Source organism: Cricetulus griseus, chromosome 2 (assembly GCF_003668045.3).
Source record: "Cricetulus griseus strain 17A/GY chromosome 2, alternate assembly CriGri-PICRH-1.0, whole genome shotgun sequence".
Taxonomy (NCBI): Eukaryota; Metazoa; Chordata; class Mammalia; order Rodentia; family Cricetidae; genus Cricetulus; species Cricetulus griseus.
This window is the reverse complement of record NC_048595.1, coordinates 13,614,726-13,631,471: the sequence shown is the minus strand read 5'-3', so window position 1 is coordinate 13,631,471 and position 16,746 is coordinate 13,614,726. Positions and strand designations below refer to the sequence as shown.

General features: G+C 52.2%; 1 protein-coding gene across 1 annotated transcript; it reads left to right on the top strand.

Annotated features, from left to right (window-relative positions):
* Window positions 1–84: 84 nt before the first annotated feature.
* On the top strand, window positions 85–16,494 carry Tas1r2 (taste 1 receptor member 2). Its single transcript, XM_027399869.2, has 6 exons — window positions 85–530; window positions 2,708–3,008; window positions 5,838–6,614; window positions 8,110–8,319; window positions 13,734–13,857; window positions 15,234–16,494. The coding sequence occupies exons 1-6, from the start codon at window positions 340–342 to the stop codon at window positions 16,160–16,162; spliced, it is 2,532 nt and encodes an 843-aa protein (XP_027255670.1). The 5' UTR covers window positions 85–339; the 3' UTR covers window positions 16,163–16,494.
* Window positions 16,495–16,746: the final 252 nt, after the last annotated feature.

Below are 16,746 nucleotides of genomic sequence, written 5' to 3'. Positions count from 1 at the left end.
AATGGACCAGGCGGGGCTCACGGTGTCTATGGCCATCCTCGCTGCCTTCCCTATGCGCTTTGCATGTCACCACGGCTGCCTGTCACCTTCACAGCCAGTGGCCACACAGCTATGAGCTCAGGCAGGAGGCTGCCTTGTCCCCCCATGCTGTGCAGGCCCCACTGGGCCCCAGAACTGTATCCTGCTTCAGCTTCTGTTCCTTCCCCAGAGCCCCTAAAGCTGTCCACCTGTCCCCAGGCAGGATGGTCACTATGTAAATGTCTGTGCAAATGCCTCCGTGTGGGGTGACAGGCTCCACAGCGAGGTAGGGGCATCTCCCAAAGCTGTCACTCCGCTGTCATGGGGCCCCAGGCAAGGACATGCCACTTACTGTTTCTCCTGCTGCATGCTGTGACTAAGCCAGGAGAGCTGGTAGAGAACTCCGACTTCCACCTGGCTGGGGACTACCTCCTGGGTGGCCTCTTTTCCCTCCACGCCAACGTGAAGAGCATCTCCCACCTCAGCTACCTCCAGGTGCCCAAGTGCAAAGAGTGAGTCCCCACAGGAAGATGCAAGTGGCGGGGGAGGGGAGGCGAGGACCAGGGAAAAGGTAGTCCTCAGAAGGCCAGGCCAGGGCCCAGAATGCTTCTCCTCATTCATTGCCAGCGCCGCAATCCTAGATCCAGCCTGCTAGTCTCCAGTGCCCCCCATCCCCGGCCCAGTTTGTGTTGCTGAAATTTTAAGCAGTTGTATTTGTAACCCTGAGACCTGGATTGTCCCTATGTTATATCTCTGGAAAGACCGGGATGTTTAAGCTCACAGGGTCACCACCAAAGCCATCCTCAGCCACGGCGGCAAACGTGGGAGCCCCAGTAAGACCATGCCAAAGACTTGTCTAGACACCAGGCTCTGCCTTGCCAGGCAGAAGGTGGTGTTTGGGTAGCAGGTTCAGACACTGGACCCTGAGGAGAGCTTTACAGTTTCCAGGGTTGTGGCTGGGGAGATAGGGAGTGCTTCCAGGCTTAGAGAGTCCTCCTCCCCACTCTGTGAGCCATTTGGGGTGACAGCACCACTTGGAGATTGAGTGCGCCCTGGAGCAATCCTGACCTTGCTCAGGAGGCAGAACGTTCCGGAAGATGAGGAAGAGGGAAGGAGAGAGGGAAGGCTGGCTAAGGGTTGACTGTGGGAATTCCCCACTTAGGTGACAACGGGGAAGATGCTGTGTGGACTTGAGGCTGGTGATGGGGGATGGCACCGAGCATGGTGCTAGACTTTCTGATGCCTATGATGATGATGATGATGATGAGGAGGAGGAGGAGGAGGAGGGGGAGGAGGAGGGGAGGAGAAGCAGATCTTTAATAATCGACAATACCAGTGGCAGAGACATGGCAATGTCACTAATAATGTTGACTGCAGTAATAATGGTGGTAGTTAATTGGGTATAGGGACAATGGTGGTGATGATGGTAGTGGTGATAGCAGTTATGGTAGAAAGTGACGGTGGCGATGGTGGTGATGGCATATGGTGCTGATGGTGATAGCAGTGACATTGGTGATGACGGTGGCAGCGATTGTTGTTAGGGTATAGTGGTAGAAACTGTGGTCTGGTGATAATGGTGTTATTGGTGGTGGAATGAGTGTTGACAATGGTATAGTAGTAGTGTTGGGATATGGTGCTGATGGTGGCAGTGGTGCTGATGGTGTCCTTGTTGGTGATGGTGATGGTGCTGATGTTGTTAGTGGTGGCGATGATAACAATGCAGATGTGTTGTTGGTGGAGATAGTGACGGTGCTGTTGGTGATGGTGATGTCATTGTTGTCCGTGATGATCACAAAGATATGGTAATAGTGATGGCGGTTGTTGGTGTTGGTGCTGGGATAGGGAGAGATAATGGTGACAGTGGGGACGGCGATGATGGAGGAGATCATTGTGGGTGTGGGTGGACAATGGTAGAGATCACAGGACTCGCAGTGTGGTCACAGAGACAGTGAGGACGAGGATGTGGTAAATGCCGGAATCTTCAGTAGCGCTCCTTGTCAAGCTTTCCCGTGTGGGGAATAGGACAGCTGTTTGTCGGTTTGTCTTATCTCTTCCCCTCCCTGTAAACCCGCCCCTCACAGTGTGAGCCCTTCCCCTCTTTGTAGACCCGCCCCTTACAGTGTGAGCCCTTCCCCTCCCTGTGAGCCCTTCTCCTCCCTGTAGACCCGCCCCTCACAGTGTGAGCCCTTCCCCTCCCTGTAGACCCGCCCCTCACAGTGTGAGCCCTTCCCCTCACTGTAGACCCGCCCCTCACTGTCGTGAGCCCTTCCCCTCTTTGTAGACCCGCCCCTTACTGTGTGAGCCCTTCCCCTCACTGTGTGAGCCCTTCCCCTCACTGTGTGAGCCCTTCCCCTCACTGTGTGAGCCCTTCCCCTCACTGTGTGAGCTCTTCCCCTCACAGTGTGAGCCCTTCCCCTCCCTGTAGACCCGCCCCTCACAGTGTGAGCCCTTCCCCTCTCTGTAGACCCGCCCCTCACAGTGTGAGCCCTTCCCCTCCCTGTAGACCCGCCCCTCACAGTGTGAGCCCTTCCCCTCCCTGTAGACCCGCCCCTCACAGTGTGAGCCCTTCCCCTCCCTGTAGACCCGCCCCTCACAGTGTGAGCCCTTCCCCTCCCTGTAGACCCGCCCCTCACAGTGTGAGCCCTTCCCCTCCCTGTGGCCCTGCCCCTCACAGTGTGTGGCCCTGCAGGTATGACATGAAGGTGCTGGGCTACAACCTCATGCAGGCCATGCGCTTCGCTGTGGAGGAGATCAACAACTGCAGCGCTCTGCTACCAGGCGTGCTGCTTGGCTACGAGATGGTGGACGTGTGCTACCATTCCAACAATGTCCAACCTGGGCTCTACTTCCTGGCACAGGATGATGACTTCCTGCCCATCCTCCAAGACTACAGCCACTATATGCCCCACGTGGTGGCTGTCATTGGCCCAGACAACTCTGAGTCCGCCATCACCGTGTCCAACCTCCTCTCCCATTTCCTCATTCCACAGGTGATGCCTGGGAGATGTGGCGGGGGAGGGGCAGAGGGCAGCTGTCCAGAGGGTGAGAAGCTCTTCCCTGTCTGCCATGGTAGAAACATGAGCAGGGGCAGGCAGCAGTTCAGGCTTAGGAGGCAGCCTGACTTTACCAGGAGCCTGTGGTGAATCTCTTCACCCTCCTGAGCCTCAGTTTTCCCATCTGTAAGGTGGGCTGATGAAGCTCCATCCAGGACTGTCTGGGTTGAAATGGTCAACCTAAAGGAGTTTTCAGCACACAGTAGGTAGTTTGCAATGCTGTCATTACTACAAGCTGCCTCTTTCTCAGGAATGAGAACTAAAGACCATGCAGTATTAGCTCATTCAGTTGTCTAGCACAAGACCTGACTCATAGTAGGCCCTTAAGGAATGCCACCGGGCCTGGCGAGATGGCTCTGTTGGTAAAAATAGGTCCTTAAGGAGTGTCACTCGGGCCTGGGAAGATGGCTGTGTTGGCAAAGTGCTTGTTGTGCAAGCACAGGGACCTGAGTTTGGATCTTCAGCACTCACATAAAACACCAGGACCAACACTGGGGGTTGGGGAATGGGAGACAGGAGGTTTCCCTAAGCTCACTGCATGGCCAGTCTTGCCAAACTGGTGAGTCCCAGGTTCACTGAGAGTCCCAGGTCCCTGTTTTTGTTATCTCCAAAAATAGGGTGAACAGTGAATAGGGAAGACACTTAGTGTTGACTCCTGGTCTCCACACATGTGCACGTGAACCCATACACACATGCTCACATGTGCACACAGATTGTGCAAACATAACACACATACACCCCAAAAGTGCTGATTATCTGACTGCTATTATCTTTTAAATTTGGGGGGTGGGGCATGAGATGGGGGTCTCTCTGTGTAGCCCTGGCTGTCCTAGAACTCACTATGTAGACCAGGCTGCCACTAAAAACTCACAGGGATCCACCTGTCTCTGCCACCCAAGAGCTGGGGTTAAAGGCATGCGCTGCCATGCCTGGCATCTTTTAAATTGTTTTTATACATTTTCACTTACTTATTGGGAGAGAAAACCCGCACATGTCTCAGGCTTGGCAGCAAGTGCCTTTTCCTTCTCAGCCATCTTGGAAAGCTCTGATTGCTGTTAATCTGTCACCAACCACATAGATGAAAGCAGCCAGTCCAGCAGAGCTGTAGAATATTAACTAAAGATCAGATTGGCACACAGTAGGCTGGCACAAGTATTGAACTTGTTGCTGTGGCTCTTACCTTGTAGTGTACCCTGAGCAGGGTCAGACACATAGTAGGTGCTAAATATGTGCTAATATTTTGGCGTGAAATGTCTGGTCCAGGACTGAGCTCATCCCTTTATTTATGTAACAGCTATTCCTTGAGCACCTACTGTGTGTCAGGGATGGTTGTAGGTGCTGGGAACCAAGCACAAATCCCTGCCTTCATGAAGTCTGTCTTCCATGGGAAGACACAGACAACATGTATGGATAAATGGGTGGTGTAGAATGTTAGAGATGCCATGGGTAAAAGGCATCAGAGTAGCCAGGGGTGGGGGTGGGGGTCAGTGTTTTGGGTGGAGACTGAAGCAGGCTTGAGAGAATTGGTCTTTTCAGTGTGATGATCAGGTAGGTTTGCTGACCACAGGAAAAGGGCTCAAGGGCTTAGGGGAGCTGTGTGAGCCCCTGGGAGGAGAGTGTTCCAGGAAGCAGGGTGAGTGGTAAGAGAAGCTAGGGCCTGGAGGAAAGTAGGGGGAGAGGGGGGCAGAGGCCACGAGGATGATGGCTGGGATGGAGTAGGGAGGTCCGGGATGGGTCTGGGTAGGCACCCTCAAGGGACAACTGAAAGGACCAGCTTATGAGTGTGTGGTGTGTGCAGAAGTCAAAGATGCCACCAAAATTTTAAACCTGATTACTGGGAGGGGACGGATTCCCTAGGTGAGGGGGACCCTGCGGGTGTCAATGCAGTGATCCGTGAAGAGATGAGAATGAAAACCCAATGCAGACTGACTTTGTGAACTTGGATCAGACTTCGGGGAGTCCAGTGCCGGGTGGTTCACTGTCGGTGTTTAAAACACTGTTCAGTTTGGGGAAAGCTTTCCAGGAAGCAATCATTCCCATTCCAGGAGCTCAATAAGCTTAAGGTGTGACTATGTAGAGACTCCTTTACACAGTACATGTGACCACAAGGGGGGTTTCTGTAGCTGAGCCGCCTAGAGTCTGGCGTGGTCCATGTGACTTCTCCCCAAAGGGTGGGCTCATTTAACTGGAAGCGATGAAGGAAGGGTCTGGGGTAAACATTCTGGGGGATTTGGGTGAGATCTGCCTCTACAGCCAAAGGTGAGAGGGTAGGTGAGGCCTGCCACCACAGATAGCAAAAAGGTCATCCAGTTGTTATGTGTTAAGTGTGTTATGTGTCCCCATATGTCACCAGGGTAATGATGTCAGGCGGAGTACTGATGGGGGAAAGGTCCTTTTGTCTATATGTTTCTCTTGTTGGTTGATGACTAAAACACTGACTGTCCAGTAACCAGGCAGGAAGCATAGGTGGGGCTATGAGACGAGGAGAATTCTGGGGAGAGGACTCAGAGAGAGCTCTCGAGGAAATGCCATGAAGGAGTAACATTCTGGAGCCTTCTCTGGTAAGATAAGGCCATGTAGAAATACATAGATTAATAGTTATGGATTAATAATTGAGAGAGAGTTGGCCAGTAAAGAAGCCTAAGCCACTGGCCAAACAGTTTATAAATAAGTCTCATGTGTTTATTTGGGGCGAAGCAGCTGTGGGACCAGGCGGGCCAGAACCTCCGTCTGCAGAGTACCTCCTCTAATATTTCACTCTGGCAGATCACATACAGCGCCATCTCCGACAAGCTGAGGGACAAGAAGCGCTTCCCTGCTATGCTGCGCACAGTGCCCAGTGCGACCCATCACATAGAAGCCATGGTGCAGCTGATGCTTCACTTCCACTGGAACTGGATTGTGGTACTCGCAAGCAATGACGACTATGGCCGGGAGAACGGCCAGCTGCTGAGCCAGCGTCTGGTCAACACAGGTGACATCTGCATTGCCTTCCAGGAGGTTCTGCCCATACCTGAACCCAGCCAGGGCATGAGGCCTGAGGAGCAGAGCCAACTGGACAGCATCCTAGACAAGCTGCACCGGACCACAGCACGTGTTGTGGTGGTGTTCTCGCCAGAGCTAGCCCTGCGTAACTTCTTCCTGGAGGTGCTGCGCTGGAACTTCACCGGCCTTGTGTGGATCGCCTCTGAGTCCTGGGCTATCGACCCAGTTCTGCACAACCTTACAGAGCTGCGCCACACGGGCACTTTCCTGGGTATCACCATTCAGAGGGTGTCCATCCCTGGCTTCAGCGAATTCCGAGTGCGCCATACCAAGGTAGAGCACCCTGTGGCCAACAAGACCAACCCGCGGGCCACTTGCAATCAGGAATGTGATGCCTGCTTGAACATCACCGAGTCCTTCAACAATATCCTTATGCTTTCCGGGGAGCGTGTGGTCTACAGTGTGTACTCGGCAGTCTATGCGGTGGCCCACGCCCTGCACAGATTCCTGAGTTGCAACCAGATCCGCTGCACCAAGGAAACGGTTAACCCATGGAAGGTGAGGGCCTAATCTTGCAGGGACTGACTCCACATTGCCATGCTCGGGGTCTGGGAAGCCACAAGGTATTCCCCTACCTCCAGGTACCCAGCAGGCACAAAGGTCTGAGTTCGAATCCCCAGAACCCATGTAAAAAACTGGACTTGGCTGTGTGTGCCCATAATCCCAGTGCTGGGGAGGGTAGAGATGGAAGGATTGCTGGGGCTGCTGGCTGCCAACCAAGCTCCAGGTTCAGTGAGAGACTCTGTCTCAAGGAAGTAAGGTGGAGGGGGAAAGATAGAGTAAGACACTTGATGTCTTCCTCTGGGCTCTGTGCGGTGCACAGGACACCCCCCCCCCATAATACACTACACACACACACACACACACACACACACACACACACACACACAACACACACACACACACACACACACACACACACACAACACACACACACACACACACACACACACACAACACACACACACACACACACACACACACACACACACACACGCATACACCAACACAACTTTGCGCTATTTCAGCCGTGTGTCTCCACCGCATGGCCTCAGAACCTGGTTCCACCTCTCTAAGTCCTTTTGTTTTGAAATGTGCCGTTCTTTGAAAGGCATTTGGCTGCCAGCTGGGATTGACTCTGGTGCTGAGACCCTGGTAGCCCATGTCATTGTTCAGAGCCGCGCTGTACCAATTGCCTGGTGCCCACTAGGATACATCGTCATGGTTGATCTCTCACACTTAGGGAGACTGGGGCACAGGGAGCCGAAGTAACAGAACCAACTCAGGGCAGAGCTAGGACTGCAATTCAGCTCCGGGCTGCTGTGTTCAGAACACTAGCACTGGTGTGGGGAGATGGGCTCAGAGAGAGCTGACCCTCGGTGTGGGGAAGTGGGAAGGACTGATTGTTGTTGTTTGCAGTTGAGAGAACCCCCGAGGGATACCCCAGGTGACTTCTGGGGAGGGGAAGGCGAGAAAGCTGTGTTCTCTGCTACTGTTCTAAGTTATTTTTTAAAATATTTTATTTACGTGAGTGTTTACCCGTGTGTTTATGTCTGTGCACCACATGTGTGCAGTGTCCATGGAGTAACAGGTGGTTGTGAGCAGCAATATGGGTGCTGGGAATTGAACCCAGGTCCTCAGAAGAACACTGGGTGCTCTTAACTGCTGAGCCTTCTCTCCGGCCCCCATTCTAGGTTTCTAATGTGGCTCCAGTGCCCAGAAGACAGGGTCCTACTGTCTCCACTTTGCAGAAAAGAAACTTGAGTCCAGAGAGGTTGAGCAACAGACCCAAAGCTTCACAGAGAGTGGCAGGGCCGAGGCCTGGCTCCAGACACATCAGGTTCCAGAGTCACCCACCACCTACTGCCAGCCGCTTCCCCAAAGCTTGATGCTCACATTGACAGATGCTGTGGCTGGCGCAAGGGTGGTGGACTCTCACGTGTCTGCTCCGGTCTCTGAGGCCAGCCCTGCTTCCTCTTTCTGACCCTTCCAGCTACTCAGGGAGCTCCGGCAAGTCAACTTCACCCTCCTGGGCAACCAGCTCTTCTTCGACCAAAACGGGGACATGCCGATGATCTTGGACATCATCCAGTGGCAGTGGGACCTGAGCCAGAATCCCTTCCAAAGCATTGCCTCCTACTCCCCCACCCATCAGAGGATGTCCTTCATCGCCAATGTGTCCTGGCACACCCCCAACAACACGGTCAGCTTGGAGGGTGGTGCCTGCGGGCTTGTCAAGAAGGGCCCTCACAGATGCATCAGCAGTAGATAGCCGTGGGGTCTCCGTTTTGGGGTTAGGGTCTGCGGTCACGTCAGACTTGCCAACTGAGAGCTATGGAGTTTAAGGTGCTCTAGCTCCAGGAGATGGGCGACTCAGGGGCCTCTGCTCACAGCCCTGTGATGAAGCCCGCACATCGGCCTGGGTGGTGGGATTAAGCACATTCCTTGATGCTGACACCAAATGACTGGTATGAGTGGCTTAAGAAACAAAGGGTTTATTTAAACTTGTGCTTTGAGGGTGGTTTGAGGATGCGGTCCACCATGGCGGGGAGGGATGGCAGCAGGAGCCCCAAGGCAGCTGGTCACAGCACATCCACAGACAGGAAGCAGAAAGAGATGGATGCAGGTGCTCAGCTCACTTCTTCCTTTTGAATCATCCCAGGACCCCAGCCCGTGGAGGCGTAGTGCCCACACCCAGGGTGGATCTCACCTCCTCTGCTAAAACTTCTAGAGACGCCCTCTCAGACACAACCAGAGCTGATTCCCATGAATTCTAAGTTTCATCAAGTTGCTAGGATTCCCCATCACAGGGACTCTCCCCGTGGTGTGGACTAGAACACCAAAGGCACAGAGAGGTTGCACAATAGCCTGAAGTCCACACAGCTTGTCTGTGGTCGAGGCTTTCTCTACATAGTCCTCCAGCTATGGCCAGTCATTCAGTGTTGAGCTTGTGGAATCAACCAGGTTGGTGTCTCTGCCTATTTTCTTGACTCAAACCACAGGAGTTCTTCATCTCAGGTTCTGGAGCAGAAGCAGAGGGAGAGGTGCTGCTGGTCCCCACAGAGGCCAGAAGCCTGCTTGGCCTCTCTCCTGGTGTTTGGCAGCTTGCTGGTGCTCCCTGGCTCTCCTCAGCTTGCTGGTGCTCCCTGGCTCTCCTCAGCTTGCTGGTGCTCCACTCTTATCTTTGCCTTTTTCACCTGGAAGTGTCTTTGTGCTCTTGTCAGCGTCCAAATGTCCCCTCTGTGTAAGAACTCCAGTTCTCTTGGACAAGGGACCCTTCTTTTCCTTAGTTATATAAACAATGATCCTGTAATGGAATCAGGTTACATATTTGGCTCATTACAGACATGCCCCCAAGTACCAGGATTGGGAGATGGGAAGGCACATAGGAGAGAAGAGGTGAAACCAGTCCAAAGGAATGCCCTCAAGCCAAACACTGGTGTGAACCACTGGAGTGCCATCTTCCTGTCACCTTTCAAGGACTTGCCTTCAAGCTATGTTACAAGGGAAAGAAATGGGTAGCTGGATTGGCTGGATCCCATCCCCTGGTGGCCACAGGTTGCTCTGTGGAGTGCTAAGCCCTTGTATTTCCAGGTCCTATGTGGCTGAGTATAAGTGCAAGGCCCAGACTGGCAAATGATGGCTGCATGAGACTGTCCTGCTTGAGCCTGGTGGGCCACAGAGCCTTTAGGATATTGGGCAGCCCTGTCTGTGCAAAGGGGGCATTGGGTGGTCAAGTGACAGGTGGTGACCATCTCTCTCTTCCCCCTCCTTTATGTAGTCCTTCTCTTTTACTACCATGTGGTTTCTCTGGTTGACTACTTGGGAACGGTGGTAGACCTCTAACCCAGGGTTCCCAGCCCTCAGTCCTACAGCCCTGGTTGTAAATGGACCTTACCAGCTATCCCCATGACAGAATCAAAGGGCTGTCCTCAGGTGCCCAGCAGTCTACCCTGAACGCCCCAGCTTCTTGTGAGAACCCAAGCCCCCTCCTTCTGTGACCTTCTCATTCACTGGTGGGAGGACCGCAGAGAAATCAGATGGTTTGCCATGGATACGTCTCTCCACTGGGGACCAGAATCCCACTCCTACCCTGCTTCTCCTACCTTGACTCTTACAGTCTGGTACAGCAGTTCTCAACCTAGGGGTCACTACCCTTTGAGGGTCACCTAAGACCATCAGAAGACACAGATATTTACATTATGATTCATAACAGTAGCAAAATTGTAGTTATAAAGTAATAATTAAATGATATTATGAATAGGGTCACCACAACATGAGGAACTGTATTAAAGGGTCTCAGCATTAGGGAGATTGAGAACCACTGGTCTAGTGAACGCCAGTGATTTTAGGTCCTTTATTATTTGTTTGTTTGTTTGTGTACTCTATGGTGTTGGGAATTGAGCCCAGGGTCTCTCACATGCTAAGCAAGAGATCTACCATCTAGCCACACCCTTCTGGCCCTCTTTCTTTTCCTCTCCCCTCCTTCCTTTTTCATTTTCCCTCCCTCCCTCCGTTCCTCCCTCCCTCTGTTCCTCCCTTTCTTCCTTTCTCTCTTCCTTGTTGACAGGGTCTCTAACCCAAGGTGTTTTCGAATACATTATGTAACTGGAATGAGATTGAGTATCTGATCCTTCTGCCTGCACCTCCTGAGTGCTAGGATTGCAGGCGTGTCCTTGGGATATGGAGTGCTGGGTTCAAACCCAGAGCTGCACGCATGCTGGGCAACCTCGACCAAATGAGTTACATCTCCAGCCCTCTTTGGTTTTCTTGGATAGAGTCTCACTAGGCAGCCCACGCTGGGTCCCCCCCACAAGAGCAGCCGGTGCTCTTAACCTCTGCACAATCTATCCAGCCCCTCCTTCTTTTATTTGTCTCATTTGTTTTTTTCTGTGCTTGGAGAACATGTCTGCTGTGATTTCAATCTTTTTAATTTGATTAAAACTTGCATCACAGCCAAGCCTGAATAGCATCTGTCCTGGTCATGTGCACTCAGGAAGGTGCTGCGCTCCGTTGCTGCTGGGCAGAGTGTCCTGGTAAAGTGTGTGGTTCTATGGTGTTGGTCAATTTTTTCACCTCATTGTGGATCCTCTCTCTTTAGCTCTCTGTATTAACTGAAAGTATGATGCTAACATTTCCACCTGTTATTTTCAGATACTACACATTTCTCTGTTTTCCTTCAGCTCTTTCTTGCTTTATGTATTTGGAGTCTCTCTTGTTAGGGGTGTATGTGTTTATACTGGCATGATATGTGGTTCCTGTGTGAGAGGCTTACATGCCCTTCATGCTCTTTTTTGGGGTCTCTTATAATATCTTTGTGTTTCTCTAGAGATTCCATCTTTTACTTATTTATAGTTTTATTGTTTTAATCTGAGTGAGCAAAAATTCAGCCTCAGTAGGTCAGTCATTTGCTTGGTAAGTTTTCTTATTAATTGCTCTCTCTGAGGGTATTTCTGTTACCAGTAAGTGGAACGCTCTATGTGTTCCCAAATATCCACTTCATGCACCCGACTGCATCTTTGGAGGCTGTGCTGGGCCCCATGGCCCAGTTCTCTGGGAATCTGAGTTGCCAGTTTGCTCTTCTGTCTTCTCACTGTGAGGACTTCAGGCTCTCCGTGGTCAAGCTGGAAGCCAGCCATCCTCTGTCTCTCTCAAAGCCCCAGTGACGCTCTCCTGTTTAGCATTTTTGTTTTAGCATTCTTCATGGTATTTAAAACGCTCCGTCTTCTTCATGAATATGCAAATCTTCAGCGCTGTCGCCAGCATCTGCCATCAGTTTGTGTGTGTACAGGTGTGCACACATATGCGTGCTGGTGCGTGTGCAGGTATGTACATGTGGAGGCCAGACTTAACCTCTGTAGCTGCCCCTCTCTTTTTAGACAGGGTCTCTGATTGAGACCTAGGAGTTTCCAATTTAGCTAGCCTGTCGGGGCAGCAAGCCCCATGGATCCCCCTGTCGCCAATCACCCAACACCGGCATTACAGGCATGAGCTCACACCTGGCTTCTGACATGGGTGTCCGAGATGGAACTTGGGGCCTCATGCTTTTGTGGGAAGCACGCTACCAATGGCGCTATTTCTCCCAAGCCACCATCCGTGTGTGAGTGGAAGGATGAGTGAATGAAAAACATAATGAGTTCTCAGGGGTTCAAGGCAGGGCCGACCTGGTCTGGTCACTCAAGAGCCAGTAAGAGATCTTGCGTTCAGAGGTGGGAGAGGAGACAGACCTGGCAATGTGTGGTGGGCTATGGCTCCAGGTAAGTGTGTGTGTGTGTGTGTGTGTGTGTGTGTGTGTGTGCACCTGCACATGCTCATATTACTGGCAAAGAAGTCCCCATAAGGCACTGGGGATCTTTTAAATCATGATGAGAATGAGGATGCATGTCTGTATGCATGATGCATATGTGGGCAGCGTGCCACAGTGTGCACACGGAGGTCAGGGTACAACTTTGTGAAGTCGTTTCTCTCCTTCCACCTTTACATGGGTTCCGAGGATTGAACTCAGGTCAGCCGACTTGGCTTCAGTCACCTTTACTAGCTGAGGCATCTTATCAGCCCACAGACATTTGCTTTTGACTGCTGGGAATCAGTAGAGGTTTTCTATGAAGTGCTAGGGAGGGGGACAAGTTGTCTAGAAATGTCATGTGATGGCCGGGCACAAGAAGGACCTGGGTGTAGGGGGGCATGAAGGCAGAGACCTCAGATTTGAAAGAGACAAAAAGAGATTGTCTCTGGTGCTGACGGGTCCTTCTGTGGCTCCCGGGTCTGAGCCCTGGGCCCTTCTTGGTCGTATCCATAAGAGATGATTTTCTTTGGTCACAAAAAAAAAAAAAAAAAAAAACTCTCTGTAGGATCCAGTGGCTGCTCACCCGCCCCAGAGCTGTGGCTGCCTGAGGCACTCCAGTGTCTCCTCCCTCTGCCATGCTCTGTCCACTCATGGCTCCAGTGTCTCCTCCCTCTGCCATGCTCTGTCCACTTATGGCTCCCCTCACCGGGCTCACACACTAGATCTTCCTCATTCCCTCCATGTCATCCTCACTCTCACTGTTTCTCTGTGTGTAAGTCATCCATTCTGTCCATGCTTGATGACCTTCCCGTGCTGGCTTCTCCTGCAGGAGAGACAATGGGCATGGACGTCACCCTCGTGTTCTAGTTCACCTGAGACCCCTGCTCCTCAGAAGGACACGCAAGCAAGAATCTTGGCTTTAAGCGACAGGAAAGCATGGTAGCGGAATAGATGGTGACAGTTTTGGCAAGGATGGGTGCAGGATCTCTCGATATCTTTCAAGTCTCCCCAACCAAGATCAGGTTTTTCTTTGGCCATGATGTCCTCTTTGTGATAAGATGGCTGCCAGTGCCCCTGGAGTTACACTCAATCCTGTCTACCTCCCCATGAAGTCTCTTTCTTAACTCTTGGGCATTTTACCAGAGGGTGGCAGGTTGGATTAGGTCACAGATGGGAAAAACCAAGAGAGTCCTGCAAAGACACAGTTCTAACAGTGGTCCAGACAGGGCCAGGCTACCCTTTCCTGAGGTGCATCCTGCTAGGTGGGGAGAGCACTGGCGTCCCAGAGGGTAGGGAAAGAGGGCTCAGGCTCTCTTGTCTTCCTCCTCCAGATCCCCATGTCCATGTGCTCCAAGAGCTGCCAGCCTGGGCAATCGAAAAAGCCCGTGGGTCTCAACCCCTGCTGTTTTGAGTGCATGGATTGTCCCCCAGGCACCTACCTCAACCGCTCTGCAGGTATGGCTCCCACTGCCCCGCCCGGCCCTCCCTTAGCAGACCTTGGGTTCTGTTCATGGCTCAGCACCCCTGCCCTGTCCTGGAGTTTTCCCTTCGCCAGGGTCTCTGGGGTCTTCCTAGGGAATATGAGTATCCAAAGGCCAGAGATTAGGAGCGGTACCTCCTGTGGCTTCCCACGAAGCAAAATCCCAAGTATGGGTTTTTGTGTGGTACTTAGGTCAGGTCTTTCACTGTGTGCCAAGCACTGTACCCACTGAGCCAGCTCCCCAGTCCCATTGACTGAATCCCCACTCGAAAGACACTCTCTTTCTCATTCTCATGTTTAAATTCACATTAGCGCAGCACACAGTAAATTTTTCTCATGACCTCATTGATTAAGAATCACCTTTGAATGAAAAAAATCTTGCTTTGTGCCCAGCAGCAGGAGGGCACTCTCTCCGCACTGATCAGGTTTGTTGAAGGCTTCTACTGGCCTGTCACAGTTGTCAGTAGCGTGCAGACAGGGGCCAGGCTTTTCCCATCTTCAGAGCTCTCCATCTCTGGTACCTGCCACAGTGTCTGGCTCTTAATGGGGCTGGGGACATACTGTTGGTAAAGGGCTTACCTTGTATATACAAGGACATAGATAGGTGTGAGCCTCAGAATCCATGTGGAACAGAGACAGGCATGATGCACTTGGAACCGGTGTGGGGAGGTTGAGACAAGCGGATCCCTGGGGCTCACTGGCCGGTCAGTTTAGCTGACTTGTTGAATTCTAGGCAATTGTGTCAATAAGGAAGAAAGAAAGGAAGAGAGAGAGAGAGAAAGAGAGAGAGAGAGGAGAGAGAGAGAAAGAAAGGAATGAAGAAAGAAAGAAAGAAAGAAAGAAAGAAAGAAAGAACAAAGAGTGAGAAAGAGGGAAGGAAGAAAGGAAAAGTGGGTGGTATTTGAGAAATAATACTGATGCTGTCTTCTAGCCTGTACACCCGTGTTTACACGCGCGCGCGCGCGCGCACATACACACACACACACACACACACACACACACACTCATGCAGGGTGTAAACACACATATACACCACCCAAAATGCTAACTGAATGAGGTCCTTGAGGATGTGGTTGTAGGCCTCTCCCACTGGGGGGGGGGGGATATCTTGACAGGCCTTAGAGTTGGGTTCTGAGCAAGGAGACCAGGGTTTGCATCCATTTGGCTCTGTGACTTTGAGAAAATGACTTAACACAGCTGGGCCCTGTTTGTCTGTGAGGTGAGGCTGTGTTGGGCGGGGGCGGGGGCGGGGGAGCATTGCTCAACTCTCTGGCTCAGGGCCTAGGCCCCAGTGGATATGGCCTTGCAGGTGGGGGGTCCAGCTGATGGGAGTCACTGTGGGCTTTTGCAGATGAGTTTAACTGTTTGCCCTGCCCGGCTTCCACGTGGTCCCACAAGAACGGCATCACTTGCTTCAAGCGGCGGCAGGCCTTCCTGGAGTGGCACGAAGCGTCCACCATCATGGTTGCCATACTGGCCGCCCTGGGCTTCTTCAGCACACTGGCCGTTCTGCTCATCTTCTGGAGGCATTTCCAGACACCTATGGTACGCTCCGCTGGTGGCCCCATGTGCTTCTTGATGCTGGTGCCGCTGCTGCTGGCATTTGGGATGGTGCCTGTGTACGTGGGGCCCCCCACGGTGTTCACCTGTCTCTGCCGCCAGGCTTTCTTCACCATCTGCTTCTCCATCTGCCTAGCCTGCATCACTGTGCGCTCCTTCCAGATAGTGTGTGTCTTCAAGATAGCCAGACGCTTGCCACGTGCCTACGGCTTCTGGGTGCGTTACCGTGGGCCCTATGTCTTTGTGGTCTTCATCACGGCCATCAAGGCGGTCCTGGTGGCAGCAAACATGCTGACCACCACCATCAACCCCATTGGCCGGACTGACCCTGATGACCCTAACATCATGATCCTCTCATGCCACCCTAATTACCGCAATGGGCTACTGTTAAACACCAGCATGGACCTGCTGCTGTCCGTGGCAGGATTCAGCTTTGCTTACATGGGCAAGGAGCTGCCCACCAACTACAATGAGGCTAAGTTCATTACTCTTAGCATGACCTTCTCCTTCACCTCCTCCACCTCCCTCTGCACCTTCATGTCCATCTATGATGGAGTGCTGGTCACTGTCATGGACCTCCTGGTCACTGTGCTCAACTTCCTGGCCATCAGCTTGGGATACTTTGGTCCCAAGTGTTACATGATTCTTTTCTACCCAGAGCGCAACACTCCAGCTTACTTCAATAGCATGATCCAGGGCTACACCATGAGGAAGAACTAGCCTTGCCCACCGGCCTCGGTGGCAGAGACCCCAGCCTGCTATTGCTGTTCCTATGCCATTCCTGTAGTCTGGCATTTTTACCCATGTGGCTCTTGAAAATACCCTTACTGCACTCTTCCCTCCTGAGCTGTTTCACTGTCCAGGAGCTGCCATTCACTTATGGAAGAAGCCACTCAAGGTGACCTATGGGGCTCCAAGGACGGTCTGATTTATAATCCTACTTCTGCCACCTGGTGGTCACGGTGAGCACCTGCCGGCTGTGGCCCATGCCTTCCAGCCTGCTCAGGGCTGGTGTCTGTGAGGCTGAGAGTGGGGTCCAGTATGTTCCTTGGCTGTCCTGTGCTTCCATGTTTCATTTCCAGTTCCCAGGAAGCACAGATCTGGGCTTCTGTGTTCTAATGGATAGCTGGGCATCGTGGGTGCTTCATTGTTGCTTACAATAAACTCTCCTTGGATGAAATCAATGTCCCTTTTTGATTTCAGAGGTTCCCCGAGGAACGGCCCATGGACTCAGTCGGGGAATTCACTGTCTCTCCATGCTGGGTGACCTTGGGACAGCTTGTCCTTGAGCCTACACTTGCCCA

Excerpts from the sequence above, each read along its gene's own strand:
- Tas1r2 (XM_027399869.2), top strand. The coding sequence starts at position 340 with ATGGGGCCCCAGGCAAGGACATGCCACTTACTGTTTCTCCTGCTGCAT. Across the intron at positions 6,615-8,109 it reads AAACGGTTAACCCATGGAAG|CTACTCAGGGAGCTCCGGCA; the intron begins GTGAGGGCCTAA and ends TGACCCTTCCAG. Across the intron at positions 8,320-13,733 it reads GGCACACCCCCAACAACACG|ATCCCCATGTCCATGTGCTC; the intron begins GTCAGCTTGGAG and ends TTCCTCCTCCAG.